A 25,544-nucleotide genomic window follows, 5' to 3' on the forward strand; every position below is an offset into this window, starting at 1 on the left:
GAAGCACTTTATTCCCTTTTAAAAAGGTGACTTGCAGAAGAGGAAAAACAGTCTTGTGCTCTTCCCCACACATGTTTATTTTCTATAGGAAAGGTCTTGGTGGATTAACAATCTCTGTTACTTTCCAAATTATTAATTCAGGCTTCTTTTGCAATGACAAACTTGTGAGATGGCTAAAGAACTAAATAAGGCACAGATGAGACATCAGAATATGGGCAATCAAGAGCAAAATAAATACTCAGAGTGCTTGTTCTCTGATTAATTAGCAGACAGAGGAGTGAGTATCACTCAGAGGAGTGAGCATAGATTAAGTTACACCATCACCATCTTTAAATTACTATACAGAATTATCAAAAAGATAAACACAAAACCCCAAACATAACCTTTTTAACTTTTTGATGGGACATGAGACAGACAAGAAAACTCAACATTCTTGTTTCAAAACTTCTGTACAGACACAATTAATTTCTTACACAATGCCAGAGACAGTCTCAGTGGCTGAGGGAGCTGTTTTACTGCCAGAAATCACATTGTCAGCCAAAAATGTGGTTGGAACATTGAGGCAGGAGGAGCTCAGAAGCCTGAAGTTGTGCAATCCTGTTTCCTTGGTCTGGATATTTTTTAGATTTGGAAACCCCAGCTCTTTGTTTGAGCAGGGGGAGTGTGTAGGTGTGGGTTTAGAAGGATGGGGGTGACCCCCAGCCCCTTGCAGTCAGAAGTTGCTCTTTAGGACCTATGGATTGCAGGGACCAATCTAACCCAGTGCAGACTGAAGCCTGACAAAGCTCAGGGCACAGATAGCTCTGCACCTTGCTATCCCACCAGCTCTGACTCCCATACACTGTCTGGACAGCATGAGTCGTGCTGGCAGGTAATTAATTTTCTTTTTTCCTTTTAATAGAGATCCCATGGCTGGGATAATGAACCTTATCCCTCGACTCATGCTCTAAAAGGCCAAGTTCAATACCTGTCAGGGCTGAATCACCTTCCAGCACTCTGGTTTGCACCAGAGTCAACCCAAGTGATGCCAATATAACTTTGTGCTAAGAGCAGTGTCAATATCTATTAATGATTAAATAGATATTAGTGTTGATTTGAAAAGAAAGATCTGTTGCTGCAAGCACAGTAGTGAGAGCTGATGGAAATAAGCTTGAGAAAGGGATATTACATTTATAAAATAGAGTCACCAGAAGTTTCATCCTGGTTTTCTGCAGTAAGAAAGATCTTTAAAAGCAATTCCCACTTCCCTAATTTTGTACACTTTGAAATCAAAAGGTGCTTTCCCACCCCTTTCACTGAACCCCCTGTCCCAGTCCTTTGGAAAACGATGAGACAGAAATTGCTTGCCCTGCTCCTGACACTTCTTCATTACTTCTCAGATGTTCCTGATCCACCAGAAGACCTCCAGCTCTCAGAAAACCAAAACAGAAGTGTTCGACTCTCCTGGAGAGCTGGGCCCAGTCACAACAGCCCCATCAATGGTATGAGGGGTGGCACTAGCATCATCTCACAGGGCTTAGCATTGTGGCAGAAGAAACAAGCCCTGCTCCCAGCCACACTTAATCACTTTTCCTATGACAGTGAATTTGTTCATTTCCATCCTTGTTATTTATAAGCCTTTTAGACAGGCTCTGCCTTTTTTTTTTTTTTAATTTTTTAAATTTTTTTCCTTGTGTTTTCTTTCTTTTCCTCTCCAGAATCAATTATAGAGTTTGAAGAGAACCGGTGGGAGCCAGGGAGGTGGCAGGAGCTGAGCAGAGCCCCAGGGAATGACACCTCTGTCCTTTTGGCCCTGGCCCCATATATCAATTATCAGTTTCGTGTCACATCTGTGAATGCTGTGGGAAGGAGCCAGCCCAGCAAACCCTCACTACGCTATGCAACACCTCCAGCTGGTAAACACAGCCACCTGCTTTTCACAGTATTATTTTTAGGGTTTTTCTGGGAATAACAGTGTCCTCCTGTGCTTCAGGGAGGGCTGTAAAGAAGTCAGGGTCAGTGCACTGCTTTTCCTGCTCAGTGGCAGCCCAGAGATGCTACAGCAAGGTGGTTGTGCAGGGTGTTTCCTCCAGGGTCCCAGTAGCACCCAGCTGCCCTGAGCTGGATTTGCACCTCGAGCACCCATCACAGCCCTTTGTGGACATCACAGCTGGAGGGGATGTGTGGGGTTTACAGAGAGCCTTCCTGCAGCTCTAAGCTTGTCAAAAATCTCCATTCACAGTGTGATTCTCCAGTCACCATTCTCACTGTGACAGAAGACTTTGTGTCCCTGAAAGTTATTTCAGAGGCCAACTGTTCAACACAGCATTTGCATTGCCTGGCATTTTCCTTGTTTGGTTGGTTTTTTTTTCCCCCCTTTACTTCAATTTCAGGTCCTCCTTCAGCTTTTCAGTTGTGAGCATCCCACTAATGATGCACCTTCTGTTTACTGTCCCCAGAGGGAGTAAAATCTCTACCTCCTGATCCCCCTACATCTGGTGCTTTGAAATCCAAAAGTCACAGTTTCATGTGAGCTGGTGCCTTCAACCAGCAAGGGCACTTAGGAATCAAAACTGCATAAGCAATGTGGTTGGGTCACAGCAGCTTTGCTGATCCAAGTAATTAATCTCAGGAACGTTTTTTGTTTACGTGTCATTGACTCTCAGTAGTGTTGAAATCAGAAAGATTTTTGCATCCTCTTTTTGCATGCAAATAGTAAGTCTGAATAAAACCCAGCCTGTGCAAACTAACCTGATTGCTTGTGTGGTTTCAGCTCCAGACAAGAACCCAGAAAACATCCGAGTTGAAGCTTCTGAACCAAATGAAATGGTGATGAAATGGGAGGTAAGACAAAGGTGTCCATCAGCACTACAATTCAGTGGCAGATATTCCTCCCAGTTTCCAAAGCAGTGTGGGATTTACCAGGGTGTTGTTTTAATACAAATACACTAAAAAACCCAACTATAGACTTTATCTGTTTCCCCTACCTTTCTTCTTAAGGAAATATCTGCAAATTGTGTAGATAGGACCCATGATGCTCCTGAAGTCAAAGCTAAAGTTGTGATTGACTTAAACGTGTTCTGGATTTCCTCCCATTCTGATTCAAAAGTCAATTTTTTTGCATCTAACTTTGTATGTTATTAGGAGACAAGAGTCTTGTAAAGCAGAGTGAGACTCCAACAGAGTCCTCTCTTCTTCTGTACATCTCGTGTGGCAGAAAGCCCTTAAAAGCACCTCTGCAGGAGGAGCATCCAGGCCCAGGGAGGGAATGCTTTATGCCCAGCTTCTGCCCTTCCAGCTTGGAGGCTTAAAAGTTATGCAGATATCTTGGCCAGGAGAACATGAGCTTGAATTTTTGCTCCACAAATTAAAGGAGTGTAGATAAAGCTGCTGACTGTGTGTGTCAAAGGAATTGTGTGAAAGTCTTGAGGATGGTTTCCAGTCTCCATTTCCCTGGCTTCTGAGCTTGTGGCTTCTGTGCCAACAGTTTAGAGAGATGTATGTCCCTTCATCTAACACCCATTTCAACAACTGGGGAATAAGTGTATTTTTTGTGTGTCTGGAATGAAACATCATTTACATGAGATTTACTTCTCAATCTGCTGCTCACAGCAAAGAACAAGAACTGTTTCCCCAGTGTGAATTCATGGGTAAGGCTGTAATGACACCAAAAGGAGATGGCCCTTTTGATCTGGCACCTTGGATCTGGATGAGGATTTTTGCTGGACAGGATCAGGGGAGATATTCCTGCTTCTTGGAAAAGAAACAGGGAGCAATAGGCACCAGGATGGCTGGGAGATGCTGCTCTGAGCACAGCTTCTTTGAGCAGGGAACGAGCTCCCCCTCGCTGGGAAACCTGGAATCCACTGCTCAGAGAGTGCAGATGTAGAAGCAGTGACTGAGACTGAAAGGAGAGAATGGGCTGGAGAGGCTCTGTTAAATCTTATTGAATCATTTAAATGCTGTAAACAGGATCTTTATTCATTTAGGGGCTTTCCTGTGTGGTTTTCAGAGGAAATGCTGGGCACTAAACATGCTATTTCTGGCAGACAAAGGCTGTGAAATGATGTTAATCTGCCTACTTTGGATTAGGAGACCAGATGAGCATTAGTGACTGGCTTTTCAGCCAAGGATTTACAGCATTAAAGGAGATCAAAATAAGAGTCAAGCAGTGCTGCAATTTAGCTCGGAAAGAGAAGTTATTTTTGAATAGGAATATACTTCTTCAGCTTCTCTTGCAAATCCCCTTCCCCACAAGCTTTGCCATGGAGGTGATTCTCCCAGCAGTGCCTGTTAGCTGTTCAGTCTACAGGCTCCATGTCCACAGTTATCCTTATACCCTCAGAATAGAAAAATGGGAATTTTTGCAGATCCCCCAGACCTAAATCCCCCTGTGCATGAGGAGCACTGATGGGGCACTGCTTTCTGCTGTCACTTGCAAGTTAAAGCCATTTCTTTATAGACCTCTGTGTGCAGCTTGGATACATATCAGTTACTATATATTTGATACGTGCAATATGTAATTTAAATATTATTAAAAGCAGGCTGTATGGTGGGAAATACCCACAGCTGCTGCAGTGGACTGAAAAACACAAACCAGTATTTTTTGGTTGTGCAGATGAGCAGGCAACTTGATTCATTCAAGAAGTACATTTTTAGAGAAATAAACTCAATTGGAGAATGTCTCATGACTATCCATTGCTGATAGCTGATATTTAATTAATTAATGTTAATTAGATGGGAACCATTCTGTGATGAATTCTTCAGAGTAGCACAGCAGTGGCACATTAAATGTCCAGGCATAATTTCAAGCATTTGGTGCATGTTTAGGAGAAACCTAAATTTTAATGACCCAACTTGCTGCTCTACATAAAGTTCTAAGGTAAAACACAGACTTTTGGATTTAATAAAAGGCACACACAGCCTTATGCCAAAACATACGTTTTGGTTGTGCTAGAAGACAGCCAGTTGCCCCTCACATGAGAAAACAAAGAAAATCTGTGGCAAAACCAAAACTGATGTATGTGTGCAGGATTACAGCTGCTAGCAATTAGTCTGGTTTTAAACCAACTCTTTCTCTGCCTTTCACTCACTCTTCACCTGAAGCCAGGACATTTTTCTTCCAGCCATCTTCAAATGACCACAACGGCAAGAAGTTGAAATGCATTTTTTTTTCCCCTTTTCCCTCCCGACATTACAACACACTCTCCAAAATTATCCCTCCTTCCCCCTCTCAGCTGCTGTTTCATGATTACTGCAACAAAAGCAGACAGGATTCCTTTTAACTTCTTCTGCAGCCACTGAAACCCCTGGAGAGGAACGGGCCAGGGCTGGAGTACAAAGTCAGCTGGCGGCAGCGGGGGGTGGAGGCGGATTGGAACGAAGAGGTGGTGAAGAAACATTCCCTGACCCTGAGGAACACCCCCACCTTCGTGCCTTATGAGATCAAAGTCCAAGCAGTAAATAATTTAGGCTCTGCTCCTGAACCAAATGTTACTGTTGGGTATTCGGGAGAGGATGGTGAGTAGAGGGGAGTTGGGTGTAAAGAATCTCTTGCCATGCAAAGCGGTGGGGTTTGGAGTGATGGATTTGGCAGCCCAGGGAAAAACCTGCAGTGATGGGTTAGGCAACCCAGGGGCAAAACTGCTTAAATCCCAGTGCTCAGTGTGAGGGGCTCCATGAGGCACAGATATGACTGCTCTGGGTGGCAGCTCACTGTGGTCTGAGAGGTTTTTTGGGAAAGGTCACTTGTGCTTTCATTAATCTCAGTCGTTGGTTAATCTGGAAACCTGTTTGAAGGCCAAAGTCTGTAAGAAGTCTATGAAGTGGAGCAGTCTTTGTGTTGCACTTGGTGGAAAAAAAAGTCTTCAGCCTGTCTGGAGCCTGATTCAACAGTTTAGCACTGTCAGAAGTTGAGTATCTGGCAGTTATCTACAAATACTGAGGTGCTGGCATTGTAAGGGACTTTAGAGATGATGCCCTGCTCCCCTGCGTGCTGGGTGTTACCTTGTGCCCTCAGTCCTAGAAGAACAGGTCCTCTTCTCCAGCCTAGATTTCCATCCAGTGGTTTTCCATGGCTCCCAGGTGTCCTGGCCCCCTCTCAGCCCTCCCTGTTGCTCTGGAGAAGTCTTCTGCCATGAGGCTTTGCTTGGCATCTACTCCTGCTCCATGATCCCTCCCTGGCTCTTCTCAGTGCCTTCCCACCTCTAATTTTGGACTCTGTCTGGCCCACATGGCATCATCCTGGCCAGATCAGAGAGGATTTCTCCCTTTGCCACCAAATGGGTACCCTGGGCTGCTCTGAAATCCCAGCAAGCACTGGTGATGCCCTCTCTGTGCTCGTGCTCACTGAACTCCAGTTTCATGGTGGGTTTTATTCCACCATTATTTATATTTATTATTTATTATATTCCACCAGGAGAGGTGAACATGTGAGAGGATGGCCCTGCTGAAAGAATTAATGCTGATGCCACACAGGGTACAACAGCCCTGCTATGTCCATGGGACTCTGGATAATGTCACTGCTGAGGCCACCCCAACATCTCTGAACAGCTTCTCCCCTTTACTGTTTACTGCAGATTTGGAAGACTGGGAATGCATCCAGCTGCACTAAAGAAATGCCAAGCCTCACTGTAGGAAGCCACCTAGTTAAGCCCCAACACCACCAAAAGAAAAGGATTATTCTAGGAATTAAGGATTTAAATCAGCCAGGGAATAAACAGCATGGTGGGCAGCTAGCCTGGGCATCCCAGCTTCCCTCATCCTGTATCCAAGTGCTTATTATTGCATTTGCAGATCCTCAGCAGCAGAGGCTGAGAGCTGGTGGCAAGGAAGGGCCAGCAAATGGCCCATGTTTAAATTCTGCAATTAATTTGTTTAGTTAAAGTCAGACAGTTTTAATCCCATGCAGAATCAGAAGTTGTTTTTGTAAAAATAAAATCAACTGACAGTCTGAGTGGCCTCTGGAAAGTCTACAGTGTATTAATCCAGCTAAGACAAGCATGTGTTTTGTTGGTTTTGTTGCTATTAAGATGACCAGAGAGCCACATCCTTGACTTAACCCACCAAGTCCTTCATTTAACCCCCTCAAGTCCATGATTTAACCCCCATATCCCATAGGATATGGCTCCGTGGGAGCTTTGTAGGTCCTGCTGCTCCCACCCCTACAATTTAGCACTTATCAGTGGAAAAATCTTCCTTGCAATTCTATTCAATGAATCAAGGCCATTTTTTTCTTTTTTTCAGGCTTTATAATAGCTCTCTGTGTTGTGTAGTGATTAAAATCCTACTGTTTAATGAGCTTAGTTGTAAAATGAAATAGATTATAAGAAAAAACAAAGCACATCTTTATGATTGCCTTCTTGAGTGCTGTGTTAATAATTTTTTTTTTATTCTTCTCCCTGCTGTCAGCATTGCTTGAAACAGGAAATCACAAATTTGGGTGTAGAAGTTCCTATAGCCCATTGCACCTGAATTCCAGCCCTCAGCACAAAGCACCAAAATGGCAAAATAATGTTTATTGGCCCATTTTAGCCGTTGGATGCAGGTGGAATGGGCTTTCTTCTTGCCTGCAGGGACTGCCACAGCTTGAGCTGGAAAGCCAAGCCCTGTAGCTGTCAGCAGTGTGGAATCAGCTCTGGCAAACAACTTTAATCTGCAGCACTTTTCACTTTTGTGTTTCCAGTTCCAGATGCTGCTCCCTCTGGAGTCTCAGTGGAGGTTGTGAACAGCACCTTGGTCAAAGTCTTCTGGTTTGGCATACCAAGGGACAGAGTTCGTGGACATTTAAGAGGCTATAAGGTTACCAATTTCTCTTTCAATAATTGTATGCAGTTGAATAAGCTATTAAATTAATCCTATATCAAGGACAGATTGTAATTTCTTGCTCCTGGGAAGGTGAGAGAAATCGATATCGTGTTCAGCCCCATACAACATGATTTGTTATAGAAATGCCAATCTCAATGCAGGTCAGTTGGTGGAAAACAAAAAGCATGCTGGATGGAAAAAGGCATCACCCAGAGAAACACTTCCTAACGTTTGTAGGAGACAGGAACTATGGGATGATTCCTGGTCTGGAGCCCTTCAGCGAATTCCGCTTAACAGTTTTGGCTTACAACGGCAAAGGAGATGGCCCAGAAAGCTCCCCTGTTGTGTTTGAAACCCCTGAAGGAGGTAAGACAACATGGGGATATGGGATGGAGGGACATAAACAGAAGCTGTCCATACCACAAGGCAAGCTGATTTCCTTATTTAAGTGATCGTAAGATCTCCAACATTCATAAACCCCTTCATGAGAAAGGGGGAGCTGTATGTGCTGAGCTAAACTAGGACTGGATTTAATAAGTATGTGTGGAAGCAGAGCTGTTCAATCTTCTCTGAAAACTCATCCCTGTCTCTTCCAGTCCCTGAACAACCACGTTTTCTGAGGATCCTGAACTTTGACAAGGACTCTGTCACCCTGCTGTGGGGACTTCCCAAGAAAGCAAATGGCCACCTCACAGGCTACGTTTTGCAGTACCAGATGAGTACGTGCTCATTGCACTTCATTTAGAATTTGAGCATTAATATTAGTTAAGAAAAAAAATAAGTTAAAAAAATGTTTTTATGTGCAATTATTTAGGAGAATATCTGATGAGGAGGGCAGTTTCTGAAATCAGCATCAGGATGGGTATTTTTGAGCTGGGATGCACACAGAGCCTCTAGAGGGCAGGCCAAGGACACCTTCCACTGGAAAAGTTTTCCATGGAAGCTCACATTGCTGCCATGCCCTATTCCACATTTATTCATAATTCAGTTATTCCATAGTTGCAGATTATACCTAAGGCAGTAATTAAGCAGACCCATAAACTGTAGATGCATTTACTGAGGGGAAGCCTACCAACACAAATGATTTGTGTAGAGAACACTTGGTGACATTTGTTCAGTGTTCACAGATGTCACTGAGGATCTCCTGCCCGTGCAATACCCCAGCAGCAATGCAGACACCTCTGCCCTGACTCATGTTGGTTGGCTTCACATTGATAGTTGGACTTGATGCTCTAGAGGTCCTTTCCAACCTTAATGATTCTTTGTTGTTGAGTAACTACACTGAGACCCAACTAAACACCAGGGTGGTTCTTTCTTTCTTGCCTCTGAAGGAGCTGAGTAGCTGGGAAGAGACTCTGAGCAGATAACCTCAGGCAAGGTCCAGTGTTGGTTCCAGATTGCCACACCAGCAGCTGTGAGGTGTGGTGAAAATTCAGGGCATTTTATATGTTCATCAAGGGTCAAACTGGACAGGGATGTGTGCTACCTAACAAAAAAAAAATAACAGGACTGATAACAAGACTGCCCTTTGTCAAGCTGGGTCTGAAGGCTGGATTTTCACTTTGGTTTGGATAACTATGGGCAGAGAGTGGACCCATTCAGGCAGTCTGGGAGACAGAATTCCTCCTCCAGCTTCCAGCAGTGCCAAGGCAGAGGGAACAAAGCAGAGCAGTCATCCCTTAACTTGCTTGCAAAGGTTTGCAGATGTTTGGAAGCAAAGCAAGAAGCAATTTACATGTGTTTAATGATCTAGGAGATGGTCACTGTTACCTCCCTCTCAGTGTTTGTAGAACCAGAAGGCTTTTTCAGAGCAGTAATAACTCAGCCAGTTGTGAGGAGATTGACACAGGGGGGATAAATCCCATCTCAGTGCTCAGCAGGAAGGGAGATGCTGCAGAGTGTGGCAAGATACCCCTTGCCAGAGCTTTCATGCCACTTTTCCTGGCTGTAGCCTTCGGGGATCTGATCTCTGCCCTTTTCCTTGCAGTCAATGAAACCCATGAGATTGGCCCTCTGACTGACATCAGCCTCACCAACCACTCCACGCTCAGCTGGAGGCTCTCAGGGCTCAGCTCCAGCACCAAGTACAAGTTCTATGTCAAGGCTTGTACAGTCAAAGGCTGTGGGAAGGCTCTCACTGAAGAAGGATTGACCATGGCTCAAGGGAGTAAGTGAACAGGCAATGTGTTTTTGGGCAGAGGAGCTCTAATGATCATGGGAAAATCTATTGAGAATATTCCAGGCTCCTTTGTAATGAGAGGAAATAAATCTGTCTCTCTTTCCACTGGAATAATCAATGAACTTTTTGATGTGGCCATGTGGCTCTTTAGAAAAGCAGAGATTAACTCTTGCATTTTGCTCTACCATTTCTGTCTTCTTTTCTCTTTAAGCCCTACTAGAATAATGGAATTGCATTTAGTTACCAACAGAAAACTGAAGATCTAAATAATCTGTTCTTAGTAATATTATAAAAAAAACCAGTTCTGGCCTTCTGGGGTAGATGAGGGACTGTCAGCAACATTAAGGGCAGGTATTTGATATGGAAAATCCAGATCAGCAGCAAGCTGACTGCAGTACATTTGAACCATGATTTTGTTATTATTTTATCAGAGGCTGGAAGTGAGTATTTGTGTGCTACTTACCCTATCCTAAAGCACTGATGTTGAGTAATTTAAAGGAAAATCCCAAGCACTGTGTGATAGGTCATCTTTCTCATTCAGATGAAATGAAATAAAATGTATTGTGCTCAGCAATTCTGAAAACTCTGCAGTACCAAGGAACCAGCCCTTGCTATTAATCAGAACCCATTGCTGTGCACTTACCATGGGGAAGGAGAGGGAGAATGTGATAAGAGCCCTGGCTTCATCATTTTTAGCCATGATAACACTCTGGAACATAGTTGATATCAAAGAGAAAAATGGTTCTTGTTGCACACCATTCTATTGGACTTCTGAGTTGCAGAATCTTTTCAGCTACTGGTAAAACAAGTAAAAACTATTTGAAACTCATCTTTTCCCAGTTCAGGATCAAAGCATGAATAGAATCCAATTTCTTGAGTAGTGAAACCCCTTCCCCACTGACCTGTAGCCCCCAGGCTCCCTGTAGTGTACAAGTACTCAGGTGATGGTAACTAGATGTCTGTCAGCATGGTTTAAAAATCATTCCTCATTAATGAAATTAAAAGCTTTTGTGGGTTGTTTTTTCTTTTTCCTTCTCCAAGCTAAAAATACACAATTTCATCTACTTTCTTACCTTTTCTGGCCTTCATTGGGCAGCAAAAATACTCTGCTTTTTGGGCCACTTGAAAGTCTATGACTTAGAATAACCTTGCCAGATTTTATGATACACATCCCTGCCTGATATGCTTAAAAGGAGAGTCCAGGTCTGTGATTAATGTGTGTTCCTTGGTCCTCAAGCCACCCTAAATTAGAACACTGCATCTCTCACTGAAATGTCATTAAGAGTTTTGTGTTGTTATTTGCTAGATAAATTGTTTGGGCATTTTTCAACTGAACATGATACACTGAAAAAAAAAAAATCCCTCTTTTCAGGGACCTTCTTGGGGTTTTAAGCTCTGGTATGTGAAATAAGGTGATTGCTCAAAATTAAAACAATCTCTCATTTTGAAAGAAGAGAGTGATTTTGAAAGTCAAAGTTTATCCTTTAAAATGACCCCCTGAAAGGACAGATCTAAAATGTGCCCTCTGAAATGAAACTCCCTGACAGAGCACTCCAGGTTTCTCTGGGATTTGATTCACTGTTTCTATATCCACTGTCTTCTGCTTTTAGGAATAAAAACATAAAGCTCTCATCTTCATTTTAAGCCTTTGAACTTTGAATAGCTTCCACTGCTGCCTCAGAGCCTTTGCAGGCTGTGCCAAGGGGAGGTCAGGATTTTGGGATGCATTCAGCCAGGGAATGGAGACATTGAGCTGGAAGCTATGGCTGGATTCATATTTTTCACTTGGATCTGCTTCTCTGCTGTTGCTTTCATTTCTTTGCACAGTTCTCCTTGCAAAGTAAAGGTTCTTCCTGCAGTCTGGAATCAAAAAGGAAACTCAGCCTCTTTTTTTTTTTTTTTTTTTTTTTTAATATGTGAGTATGTGTCACCATTAAAAAACAGTGTAGGAAAAACTTGTGCTCAAAATGATAATTTCCCAGCCTGTAATTGATGTGCAGCTCATCTGAAAATGAGTTTGCAGTGGTGTGAATAACTAAATTTAGTAAAAAAAACCCAATTCCTCTCAGTTAAATATCTGTAGCTCCCTGTAGAGAAAAGTGTGTGGATCCAACCCTTTGTCTGCAACTGCAGCTTCTTCCTCTGGGAATCCACCATTCAGGTTTTTGCCAGGAACACATTCTTTTGGGTTAGCACCACTTGACCAAAGAGTCAAGGAGTGAATACTGCTGAGAAAAGCCCATTTGGGGCTCATCTCTCTCTTTCTCCATCCTGTAGTGGAGCAGGGGCACATCCTGCATCCTCAGGGGAGCCCTGGGCTGGGCAGCACCACTTCCTGCAGAGGAGACTCTGTCTGTAGAATTGCTTATCAGAGGAAAACCACACTTTAACATTTGTCTCTTAGATTAAACACAAACCCACTGGAATTAGTGAGAAATAGCAGGAGGTGATAATAAAATCTTCCCTTTATAGCATCCTTGGTGCAGGACTCGGCCACAGTGGTGTAGGCAGCAAGTACAAAGTCAAGGAAATAAAAAATAAAAAATAAAAGGTCTCTTTCTTATGAAAGATCTTAAACCCAGCCAAAATTGCCCAGATATGAGAAGCTGATACATGGCCAGAGATCTTCATCAGTAGTTAATAAAATGCTGCCAATGATCCCAAAGAACCTGGGCAAAAGGATATTTGTGTTGTGCTGCAGAATAAATAATAGTTTAATTTTTGTGGCTTCATCTTGGTATCATTCCACAAAGGAAGGTATTCTGCCTTTAGGAAATGAGTTTATCTCTTTAACTTTTGATTTCCAGGCAAATGACCTACAAGGCAATTAATTTTCCCCTTGAAAATGTCAATCCCTCAGTGGTCATTAGCCCTCAGAAACAGAACACAAAATAATAATGTTCTTGCAGAAGTGAAAAAAATGAATTTAATATAGCAGCCCTTCTTTAACATAAAGCTGCTTTTCATCTAGCCACCAGTGTTTCTTGAGGATTACTAAACACGTATTACATGATGAGACTGATTACTATGTGTCCAGAAATTCAAGCCTTAATGAAAAATTCATCCAGAGGAAGCTGTCCAACTGTAGTTTGATTTTAAAGAGAAGCTGGATAATGGGAGTTCAGTACTTTCATTACATTTCAATGGCAATTGGCACTTAAATCCCACAGGGTTTTTGAAAATCTTTGCCAGAAGGCTCCAACCAACCTTCCTGACACACCATAAGATGAGGAGAAAAACCATTTGTAAGAAAACATAAGGGGTTTGTTCTCTTTTGCCACCAGCACAGTGAAAAAGGAAAAATACAGAAAAAGGAAAAATACAGAAAAAGGAAAAATACAGATGGCCTTAACCATCTGGAACCACTGGTATTATTACCAGCAACCCCTAGAATATACCCTGTGTGCTCATGATCAAAAGGATCTGATTCAATCTTGGAGAAAAGTTTGGTTTTCTGGCATTTCTACCCCTCTGCTGCCTCCTCTCCAGCCAGGGCACTTGCAGCCCATCAAACCTTGGTGCTGATGCCAGGGTTGGGAACCCTCCTGCCAGCCTGGGTGCTGCACACAGCCTGGAGGGGAAAAAGAATTTTTAGCAAGAAAAATAAGCATCTTAAATATAATCTACTAAAGATATCAATCTTGGAGTACTTGCTATTAACTGTTAGGTTTTGCTATTATTATTTTTTTTTTTCTTTTTCTCGTGTCAGCCTGCTCCAGGGTGCTCAGCACAGAGCTAAAGCAGCAAGAGATGAACAAGCCATACCTTGTCTTCTCCCATCTCAGATTTCTCCTACAAATGGCATTCAGGACTAACTAACTCACCTATAAATTCTCCTCAATAGACTAAACACAGCAGGTTTACTAATCTCTATAGTTTAAAACATCCCTAATATTGCTTGAATTCCCTCCTGCACTAAAGAAGCCCAGAAGATGAAGGAGGCTGGTGCTGCATATTTATACACTTCTAATAGCCAGGCAGTAGGGGAAAATTAATGAAAGTTCAACTTTCCAGTTCTTGCAGCAGATGTATTTAGATAGGGATGGTTATAAATGAAGATGTTGCCCACAATTAGTGTGCAGCTCTTAGACTCCCAGCTCTTTCAAATAAGTAAGTTTTAGAACAGATGTGCTAACTTTTGGAGAACTAGCGCACTTGTAAGTCTTTGGGGGCAGTTTATATTGTTTGTTCCTTTATACCATAAGCTCCTATAAAAAATGTGTGTTCTCTTGTTCTCATAAATCTCAAAGCCCAGTAGGAATATTGTAAAATTGCAGTTCAGTGTTTAATGTTCATGCAGGTCCCATGGTATGGCTGATAAATAGTGGGGGGAAGATGAGAAGTGCTGGTGATATGCCTTTATTACTAATGTTTCTTCTCCCTTATTGTAGATTAAATCCCTAACCCAGCTGCTTTCAATTTTCTGGAGCTAATTTCTGCAGCTCACTGACCTTTCAGTATGTTGAGCATTGCTTTATCTGGACATCTTTGCTTTTCTTTTGCAGGATGCTACACTGCTTTTTCTAGCCCAGAACCAAACACTGCCCCAGTTAGTGATGTTTTCTCCTCTCTGGTGCTCTCTTGAGTGTGTAACACAGAGCAGAAAAAATTGTGTGGAAGTCACAGGAATCCCATCCCTACCCTGGGGCTGAACCTGGCAGAAAAATGGGTTCTTTTCCAGCCATATCCATTCCTCCTTTTTGTTTCTGTTCCAAAAGAAGAGGCTGGGATGAGCTGGGAATTAACTAGGTGGTAGATATGGACTGGATAAGTTGGTTTAAGAAGATGCACACCTGAAGCACAAGCTGTGAGCTACTGCTGAGCCTCAGGATGAAGCATTTTGCTTTCTAGGAATTAAGCAGAAATGCTTCCTATGGAGAGCTGTGCTGTGTGGCTGTCCTGTCCTGCAGAAGTGTTTTATGGTATTTAATGATAATGGGGCTGAAGGTTCACAACAATTCCTTTTACTTTATGGATGATGTTTTCACTAAATAGGTTTTTCTGATGTCTTGATTTTAGAGCACAGAATTACAATGTACCTGTGGTATCCTCTCGTTTCCTTTGCAGGCTGTTTAGAATTAATAGCTCTGTTCCACATACTTCATTTAGCCAAAATTTACTGATAGATGGGTTAATTTATGCTAATAAGTTGTGCTTCAGTACCAGCAGTATTTATTTCAGCTCTTGGTGTCCCAGTGGTCTACTAATTTAACTGCTTATTGTAATACATGTAGTTTGCTTGGAAAACTTATCTTGAACTGCTGCTTTGATGGTGCCTGGATTTCTGTTAATCTTTTTTCTTTTTATCCTTCAGCTGTCAGCTAAGCCTTAATCTCTGCAAGCTTCTTGCTTTGCTTGTTTACTAGTGGGAGTATTAATGAGCATTATTTTACTGCCAGTGCTAATTGGTCAAGTAGTTTTCAACTTACACCGTGTGCTCAGTCCTTAGTTTGGATGAGTTTGGATAAAGCAGGCAGATCAGGCAACTGAACACACATCAAGTGTTGGCTTTATGAAGTGCAGCCTCCTAAATGCTTCTCCTGCACTGGAGAGCAGGGAAAACCCTCCCTTCCAACCCTTGGTTAAACAAAACATCCCCCATGACAACCCAAAATGCTGAATTTGCTTCTAAGAACAAGCAATGACTGCTATCCTCTGTTGGTGTCCTTTATTCTGTATATTTGTTTATCCACAGATGCTATTTTAAACACATTTATTTAATACCCTGCAACCTTATTGCAGGCAGAACCAACAGTAACTGTTTTGCAAGTAAAAGGACTCTAAACCTAGAGGCTCCTGGAATTTCCTTTCTCCCTCTCCATCAAAATTAAACTCACCAGAAGCATTTAAATGCCTGATTAGCCATTTAAAAGCAAATTTCAGCTCTACCTAAAGCCACGCTTTGTGCAGGTGTTGTGGAATTTTAAAGGACATGGAAAAGCACCATCAGGGGAGACCCAAGTACAAATCCCAGTGATCATTTTTTCCATGGAACACGGAAGAATCAGTTTCCAGATAACAAGCTGTCTGTGCTTCCCTGCTGAGCTCTGTTTAATGGGAGAAGCATCAGCCCCCAGATTATCCATACAATGCGAGCCCCTTCTCAAGTTGTAATTTTTTAAGCCCACGTTAGTTAAAGCAGATCCATAATCCCCCATCAATATTAACTCTCATCCTGGGAAATGTACAAAACCCTTCATAAACATCAGGATTACTTCACTCTGCTGTTTATGTTATCTGCTGGGATATTAAAATTGAACGGGGGGAATTTATTTAATTTATTTTTTTTCCAGTTTACTGCCTGCTTTTGAAAATCTGATGAGAAATGAAAGAAATCCCAACGTGTCTTACATGTGTGCTGCTTCCTTTCTGTGTAACTCTGCATTTCACTGGCCTTTTGTTCAACGAATGCCATTAATCAATATGACTTGAATATGTACATTCCATAGGTAAAGGGATCGGGAAGATTTCAGAAGCAGTAAAGCCCACCCAAAAGTTTCACCCCGTTGAGGCACTTGAGCCTGGAACTGAATACACAGTTCGTCTAGTGACTAAGAACTGGGTTGATAACAATAGCATTTTTGAAGATGTAATTGAGACCAGGGGGAGAGGTGAGACACAAAAACCCCTTTGAGGTGATAAAAGATTTCTCCTGCATGTAAATAAACACTGAGGTGACATCCTAGGGTGTGCAGAACAGCCTAGTTCTGTCCTGTGATTTATTTTTTTTTTAAGTTGACCCTTGCAGGGAGCACAAACGTGGCCACTGCTCTTGGCTGAGCCTCGTGCCTTGCTTGGCAACCAGGAGCCTGGCACCATGACCAAACCTTTGCAAAACACTTTGCCCCCCCTGTGTGGTTTTTGAAAGGGTAGTGCTGTGATTTAATCCATGTTTAGAGTGCCAGTCCAGTGGTCTGCATGCATCAGGTGCACTTTTAACTCAATTTCTTGCACAAAACTGCTTTTGCATGATGAGAGGCTTAACAAATCCCTGTGCAGCTTTCCTGTTTGGCATTAATCCTTTGAGTCAACTGCTGTCTCAGAATTACCTTTCCAAAATGTCTGTTTTGTGGCTGGTAGACTGCACATCCCCCTTAAGCCTAAAAATGTCACACTCTGGCCATATTTCTGCCTTGCAATTCTTTAAGTTGAACACAATAAGTGGCGAGAGCCTGATTCAATTAAGATCTGGTGAAGAAAATGTTCTATATTCATGTTCTAGCGGGGTGATGCCCTCTTCCTCTGATTAATGTTCTTCTTTTTTGACTCCTCTTCTGTCTCACAAAGCCTACGCTGGCATTTATGATGGAATTTCCACCCAGGGGTGGTTTATTGGACTGATGTGTGCCATCGCTCTGCTCACCCTGCTGCTGCTCACTGTCTGCTTTGTCAGAAGAAATAAAGGAGGGAAATATTCAGGTAAATGGATTTATTGTCCTTTCTCTGTGTTCACTTGTTAATAACAAGCATCCTTCAGACTTTTATCACTGGAGGCTGCAAAGCCACGAGCAGAAGCATCCAATTAGGATTTGCAGCTTTTGATAAATCTCTGCAGAGTGGAGTGTAATGAATATAAGTGAAACTGTGCTCTCTGGGTGAGATAGTGCTGTGAGCTGGTTAGAGATCATGCCAAGGCTTTGGTAGTGCTCGTTGAACCTTCCAGTGTTTAATCCAGCTGTAGAGCCCATGTCCTTCACCAGCTGCACCTCTGAGCCCCCCTAGCAGGACTTCCAGCTCACCCTCCACCAGATAGCTCCTACTTGAGGTCCTATCACACAACTAGGCTGCTTAACAATGAAATATTTTCCTAAAAGTAACCCTGTCATCTTCAAAGCAATCAATGAGGATTTAAGCATAAATATTTAAGCATAAATCTGGTTGCTCAGTGAGCTGGGAGATGCCCCATCCCTACAAACACTCCAGGTTAGGTTGGACAGGGCTTGGAGCAACCTGATCTAATTGAAGATGTCCCAACCAGGGGGGTTGGACTAGATGGCCTTTAAAGGTCCCTTCCAACCCAAACCCTTCTGTGATTCTATAAACACTTGCTTGCTTGCTTAAAAAAAGTAGAGAATGGCCCCAGCCCCTTGATGGAAAAATGCTGGTGGTGTCCAGGCAGACAACCCTGGGAGCTGGTGCCCTCCAGGCTGGGCTGTAGGGGATGCCAAGTGGTTTTCCCATTGCACCTGCAAAAAGAAAAATCCACAGCAGAACCCAGCATACAGATCTGTGCTTTATTTTATTTGTACAGTGAAAGAAAAAGAAGATTTGCATCCAGATCCTGAAGCTCAATCAATAAAAGATGAAATCTTTGGGGAATATAGGTAAATAGGAACTGCTTTTGCAAGCGTTTGTGTTTGTTGGGGTTTGGTTTGTTTCCAGATGTCATCTTTATTTAGGACATTTTTATAGCATGCAATTAATGCTGTTTTTCATTTCCAAAGCAAACCTCAGAGGAGTGGATAATAGTGGGAATATAAAGGTATACCCAGTGGACTTCAATCCATCCAAGCTGGGATATGACTAGATGTTGATGCATCACTGATTATTTTTCACTTTTTTTTTTTATTTTATTTCTTTTTTTTTGGCATTGTATGAATAATGTAAATATATATGCTAATTTGGGTGCCTAGTTTAATGCCCACTGAAATCATTACAGAAACTCTTATGCCTTCATAAAGTGAGTTTCTGGAACCCAATCAGGCCCAAATGGTGGAATATGAGGAATTTCCCTGTTGTGGAAGAAAAAAAATCTGAAAAAAAGTCTGAAATAGATGGCAAAGAACCCAACAACCCTCACTACAGGATGTTCTGTAGGAGAGCTGAAATAATTACTTTGGCTACTTTAAATTAATCAAAGTTTATAATATTCTATAACCATGATATAGTGGAAAACAAAAGTGCAATATGTTGAAATCCCACTTGTATATTCTACATTATTTGTACTGGATTAGTTTTTTGTTTTGTTTTGTTTTGTTTTCTGCATAATTTCATCTTTATTTAATTTTTAATGCTTTCTAATGGGACAAATATTTAGAAAGGTAAGAAAGTCCTGAGGTTAATAACTTCAACCCCTTCCCTTTCCCCCAAATTCCAAACCTGTCTTTTTTTATTAATAGAAATTCCATGTGCAAAACAGTAACAAACATTTCTGCTATATTGGTTGTGTTCATAATTGATTCCCTGCTGAAGGGGTCAAGTCCAGGTGTGTTTCTCTCCTTCTTCAGATGACATTACCAAAGCTCTGACACTGAATTGGCATTAGCAAGGACCATAATTCTGATTATCTTCCTAGTTCAGAGGCTTAATTTGGTTTTTTTTTTAATAATCCTTAAATCTATGTCCCCAATCCCCCAAACATCCTTTCAGTCAGGCTGCTTTGGTTCTTCCCTGGTGCTGTTATGAGGAATGGATTATTAATTATGTGGATATTTCTTTTTTTTCCTCAATTTTGGAGGTGAGTCTCTCCTTCTTCATGAACTTGCCATGGAAGATGGGCAGACACTCAGGTCCTGCTTTCATTTTGCCCTGTTCCTTCCCTTTAGGAGAGAAAAATTTCATCACTTACAGTAAGATAAGAACAGAATAAATGAAAATAAAGGTTAAACCCCCTTGTTAATCATCTGAAATCAAACAGATGCTCACAAAGCAGGGAGGTAGAACCTACAGCTGGTGCCTGATCTCCCAGTATCACATCGGTTCCCCCACCCACCTCCCAAGACAAATGAAAGAAAGAGCCTCAGTGTTTTGTAAAATGAAAATTTCCCTTTCCCTAAGGTTCCAAGGCCCTGACACCAGCCCAAATCCCTCCAGATCTTCCCAACATTTCCTCCTTGTTCACCTTCACTTTCTGCCCATTCTTCTCACTGTTCAAGGGTCAGAGAGGCAAAAAGGAACAAAACCCAGAATTCCTGTGCAGTTTTCATTGCTGTTTGCCTCTTTAACTAATTCCACTGGTTTAATAACCACAAAATCCTGGCTGAGGGGACTTCAGGGGGGTGTAGGTGACCTGTCTGACCAAGCAGGACTCTCAGGACCCAACCTTTCTCCACGTCCCCACCTCGAAACGTTTCCCTCGCTCTTCCCTCCTGCTGCTTTCTTTCCCCCCCCAAAAAAAAAGAGGAGGTTCCTTGCTTGCCCATTCAAAGCTAGATTTTTGGAAAGGCCTTTCTTTGTTTTGTAGTGACAGCGATGAAAAGCCCCTGAAAGGCAGCCTGCAGTCAATAAACGGGGACATTAAAGCCACGGAGAGCGCTGATAGTCTGGTAGATTATGGAGAAGGGGAGCATGGGATGTTCAATGAAGATGGTTCATTTATTGGAGCTTATTCTGGATCTAAGGAAAAAGGATCAGTGGAAAGCACTGGGAGTTCTACAGCAACTTTTCCTCTCCACGCCTAAGGGATAAGCAGGAATGCTCTGTGGTTAATTGTGATATTGAGCTTGATTAATAACTCCCCAGTCACCACCCGGGATTGGAAACAGGTTTCCAGTTGAGCCAGCCTGGAACCTGACATCCAGGTCACATAAAAACAAGTCACTGCCACTAAAAGAAGATTTTTTTTTTCCCATCCTGAGTTCTAAATGTTTTCTTCTCATTCAAGCAAATCAAATAATTCTTTTCCTATACAAAATGTCTTACTGGGTCTCACCAAACCAGAATTTCTCAGTGTTACGTGTGTATATTTGTGTGTTTCTTGGGTTTGGGATATGTTTCTCTGTACAGTGATTTTTTTCCCCTCCTATGGCTGCTGTCACTTTGCACACACATCTGGATGTGCTGTCCCCTCAAGTGGGGGTGGCCTCACCTTTGGAGAGGTTCTAAAACAAGAAAATCAACCAAAACTAACTGACTACTCTGCAAAGTGACACGATGCATCCTACTGAGAGAACCAACAATTTAAAATACTGGAGAAATATATTCTGTATATTGTATAATTTGTCATCAAGAAAAACCCCATCATTTTCCTACAATTGTTTTAGTGGTTACAGCTGACTGCAGTTCCCAATACTTAAGAGATGCAACTTTTATCAACTGAAAAAAAAATTGCTCTTTAAAGCTGAAGCTCTGACCTTGTGGACATACATTCTGTCCAGCAGCTGGCACTATTTCCTTACAGAAGTTAAGCTGCAGTAACTTTCCTGTAGCAAGGCAAAACAGGGTTCCCATCCACCATCCTTAGCAAAGTATTTTCATTTGTTTTTCCTGAGTCTCAGCAAGCTGCATTTCTCATCAACAATGTTCTTGTCAGGCTCCTATCTGTATATTGGTGTGCTAGCATACATTTCATGGAGACGTTGTACATATGATATTAATATTGACACAAGTGAAAAAAACAGCCTTGTTTGAGTTCCAATTGAGTCATGTTGCTAGCATGAGTCTGTATAGCTGTGTAGGAATGAATAGAATTTCTTCTCAATATGAGCTTGGGCCAGCAAAACTAAGTTTCAGGAGGAGCTGTGTGTTTATCAGCCATCTCCAGCTCACATCTTTCTAATATCACAGAAAATAGACCTGGACTTGCAAAAAGTCTTCTTCTTTTCAAGCTCTTCCCTGTTAAATAAATGAAAGCAAAAGCAAAGAGAAAATATTATGGTAGAGTTTCTTTATATTTTGTTTACTGAATGCTGGATGCAATCCAGTTCTTTCCTTTGGCTCTCCCAGCACTAACTCAGCAAACCTGGACAGCACATTTTTTTGGTCTTTTTGTATTGGAATCTCCCAAGGCTCTTTAAAAGCATCTGTATTTTGGAATATACTTATTTGTGTACTGCTATGGCTTCATTTCTTCTTGCACTTACAAACAACTGGCACTTCAATGATAACATTTTTGAATAGTTACTGCCAGAGACATAGATCCTAAAAGCTACTTTGCATCATGGTAGGAATTAGGCAAATATCCCCAGCAGCTCCTTCATGGTCTCCCTTACTTCAGTGGAAGAGAGAAAGCAGGAATTACTCTCTTGATGCCAAGTTCCCAGTAGTGGCTACAAGGAAGAACCATTAGAAATACAGATTCTTGGGTTTCTTTCAATTTTTCCTTTTCAGGACCTTTCCTTTGCCTCTGTTTTGGGAAGAGCAAACCCCAGCCTCCCCCTCCAGTGATGCTGTGAGTACAAAGGGATGAGTTGAGTCAAAAATCCCCCTGGCAGTGGTGGGAAGGACTTGGCCAAGCCTTTCACTTTTGATTGTTCACAAAGTTTTGATTTTTCACTCAATCCAAATGTTGGAAAAGTCCCAAGTAAGTTTTGTTAATCAACAAGAACAAAAATCATAAGGAAAAAAAAAGAAATAATTCTAAAAGGTAGGGAGTGCACAATGGGAGCAATGTGAACATTGGTATCTTGTCAACAGAGACATTTCCCACCAGGATTTTATTTACCAACTCTGCAGCCCTCAGCTTGGCCGAGCTCTCCCAGCCATGGGGCCACCAACCCATCCCTAGGGTGAGGCTGGACCTGACCCAGTCCTGGTCATCTCTTTTCTTGTGTTTTGGGTGGCTGCAGCTCCACTGGAGTCCCAGAAAATGCTGATGCTCAACAGACAGAAATTTCCAATCCTATTAGAGAGTGTCAAATTATTGAATAATGAATATAAATCCCCTGTGCCACCCCTGCCTCTCTTGCTGCTAAGAGGTGTTTATGCCATCCCTCTCATCTGCTACTCATCTCTGCTGCTATGAGTACTTTTTCTATTAAAATTTTAATTCTCATCCTGAAATCTTCATGTTGCTGTTCCATGGTGCCTCGGGGCCTAAACCTCAGCAGTGACACAAAGGTGTGCTGTGGAATTTGTACAGAGTGCCCTGACTTTTGGAGGAATATGCCCAATGAATATTAAAGAAGTGGCTAAAGCTCCCAGGAACCTCACTCACCTCATTTCTTTTCTTTTTGCTGTTATTATTATTATTTTTTTTCTTCCCTGTTGAGGTTTTATTTTCTCTTCTAAGGGTACCACTCCTACAGCATCCCTTAAGAAGTGCAGGTCACTAATGGTTTATTAAAGATTTCTTTTCAAAAGTAAAAAAACCAGCAAGCTCCCATTTCTCTGAGCAGTTTTTTTGGCATTGTCACTGTATTTTTAGGGCAGTCTGGTACAAGTGAGGGGAAGTGTGGCCATGTATGCTGGGTAAAAAGCATCACCCACTGGGCTGCAGTTCTGAAATGATCCATGAAAGCAAAGAATTTTTATATATTTTTTTTTTTTCCAATCTGGCCAGAAGCATTTATTAAAATTAATTGATGGAAATCTGTGGGGCTTTTATTAATTAAAACCCCAGGGAGGTATTTCAGCCTTCCTGTTGCAAGGAGAGAGTTGGGACTGGTGGGATGTGAGTGTGCAGACCAGTTTGAATTGGGAATTATTAATAACCAGCACCATGGCTCTTAGTTTTTAGTTTGGTTCCCATCCACCACTGCAGGCCAAGTGTGAGAGGGGAAATGACACTTTCAGATTTGATATCTCAGTCAACCCAGGATGCAATTCCATCCAGGGGTTTTCCTGACCTTGGGAATCCTGGCTTCTGGATTTAAGCAGTCTCCTCTGGAACAAGAGAGGGATGGATGTTTCTCCACAGGTTTTGCTGTTTTGATTATGCATGAGATTAACCAGAAAAAAAAAAAAAAGAGCTCTTCTTGGCTAATGAGGAAAAAAAAACCCCATGAAAGTGAGGAATTTGCAGTCATGGAGCAGTGTGCCATTGATTGGGTATGGATTGTCATCTCAGTCCTGAGTTTCTATTTAAAAAAATTAAAGTAATAAAAAAATACAGATATAAAGTGTGATTGCACAGTCAAGAACTTGTTGGAATGGCCCCAGCTTCATTCTCTGGCAAACTTTGGGGACCCAGTCCCAAGAAATCCTTGCTTGAGCTTCCTGCAGCAAGGAGAAGGCTGCAGGCTGGGTTGTGAAACCCTTCTGGGTTTCACAGAATTAGGAACTAAATCAGAAAATGGCTTTCCTCTCTGGATTAAAATCTGTGGATAGATACACATCATGAATTAAAAGCCCTTCTTTGTAACTCCACTTTTAGAAGGATCTGCTGAGCATATCACTTTATGATTTATGATATTTTTTCTGTTATGTTCTGAATAAGAAGTTCTTTTCCTGATAACTGCTGCCATTGACTGAATGGATCAGATCTGATGTGTGAGAGGTTTCTATTGAAGTTTTCAGGCCTCTATTTTTGAGATGAAAACAAATACTAGCACAATCTTTCTATATAGAAAAGGTAGGGGGGGGGTTAACAGTAATTCCACATGCAGTTTTGTAAACTGAAGTTAGAATGATATTCCTTGCTCCTTGCACGTTTCTGAAGGGAAATTAATTTCATTTTTTTAGTCCTTTTTTAAATCCTTATTTTGCAAATGAGTGGTAAATCAAGATTATGTTATGTACCTGGAAGGATGGACATAAAGAAAGGGAATTCTTGATGTTAAGGGAATTTTCTTTGTTTCACAACAGATCAAGCCCTCAGCTGCATCTCTGATAATGTTTAATATTTCCAAACCAGGCATATAAATCCTCTTGGAGTACCAGTTCATGTTTACATTACAGCTCCACATCCTTCATGGAAAAGGCTCAAGTGATCTGCACTGATTCATTCTTTTTTCAGGCAGGAGCCAGCAGCTGAGTTGGAGCCAAAGCTTTCTGTCTCTTTGGTTTTATTATTGTTATTATTCCTCCTCCTCCTCCTCCTCCTCCTTCTTCTTTCAACCAGATATTTTGTAATTTCCTGAGAAAAGATCAAAGCAAATGTGGTGTCACCGTTCAGATGTCACTTTTGGAGCTAAATGTTAGTGTGCATTTATTAAAGGTTTAGAGGACTGTGTTGTACTGTAGTTGCTGTTTGTATCATGCATCTGTGCACGTATGGATTTCAAGGATATTTTCATTTTACATGAAATACAACTTTGCTAATAAAAGGTTGACTTGATGTTATCTTCAAAAGCTTTAGCTTCTATCAGCAAGTTTTTATTTTGGTGTGGGTTTGGTTGTTGGTTTTTTTTCTCCTGGTACCCAATGTCTTTGCTGGGAATCTGATTTAATTGCCATGCCAAGCCCTGGTCATCTGGGATTCATTTTCTTGTCCCTGCACCAGGGTCAGGCTGCCCTTGGCTTTCTCTGGGACAGTCAGGCCTGGTGGACAAGCAACCATTTAGATGTCATCTGCACCAAAGCAAGGATGGAGCAGGACTGCAGAAACCTGAAGTCAATTCCCTCTTTTCTTTTGTGGTGTCAGCATCTCCTGGGTCAATGTCAGCACCTGTAGCTTGCTTTATATTCCCTGCTTCTGTCTCTGAACATCAGGTAACCTCCCAGGCATACAGAGCTTTAAGCTAAGTGACATGTGGAATACCTGCAAAAGTAACATTATCCTGTATTAAATGAAAATACATTTAGCTGTGAGATGCAAGGAAAAGCTCCAGGTGCCAGGCACGAGCAGAGGTGGAAGGAGCTGAGCCTGTAGGATATGGTAAATAAGCTTTAAAAACAAGAAGGGTGAATCTTTACTCTTCTTCATTAACAATCAGCTCATCAATGGTGATTTTTTTAAATATTCAGGCACCTAGCAACCCAG

At 41.9% G+C, this 25,544-nt stretch overlaps 1 protein-coding gene across 1 annotated transcript in view; it reads left to right on the plus strand.

Moving 5' to 3' along the window:
* The window catches only part of CHL1 (cell adhesion molecule L1 like), a 90,696-nt gene extending 70,121 nt beyond the window's left edge, over nt 1-20,575 (plus strand). Inside the window, exons 16-27 of the mRNA XM_008501162.2 lie at nt 1,380-1,481; nt 1,698-1,895; nt 2,753-2,823; nt 5,277-5,499; nt 7,664-7,779; nt 7,947-8,151; nt 8,382-8,504; nt 9,773-9,952; nt 16,414-16,575; nt 17,252-17,383; nt 18,216-18,288; nt 20,148-20,575. Coding sequence (XP_008499384.1) covers nt 1,380-1,481; nt 1,698-1,895; nt 2,753-2,823; nt 5,277-5,499; nt 7,664-7,779; nt 7,947-8,151; nt 8,382-8,504; nt 9,773-9,952; nt 16,414-16,575; nt 17,252-17,383; nt 18,216-18,288; nt 20,148-20,364 — 1,802 coding nt within the window. The 3' untranslated portion in view covers nt 20,365-20,575. The remainder of the gene's footprint in view (nt 1-1,379; nt 1,482-1,697; nt 1,896-2,752; nt 2,824-5,276; nt 5,500-7,663; nt 7,780-7,946; nt 8,152-8,381; nt 8,505-9,772; nt 9,953-16,413; nt 16,576-17,251; nt 17,384-18,215; nt 18,289-20,147) is intronic.
* Nucleotides 20,576-25,544: the final 4,969 nt, after the last annotated feature.

This window comes from Calypte anna, chromosome 12 (assembly GCF_003957555.1).
Source record: "Calypte anna isolate BGI_N300 chromosome 12, bCalAnn1_v1.p, whole genome shotgun sequence".
Lineage (NCBI taxonomy): Eukaryota > Metazoa > Chordata > Aves > Apodiformes > Trochilidae > Calypte > Calypte anna.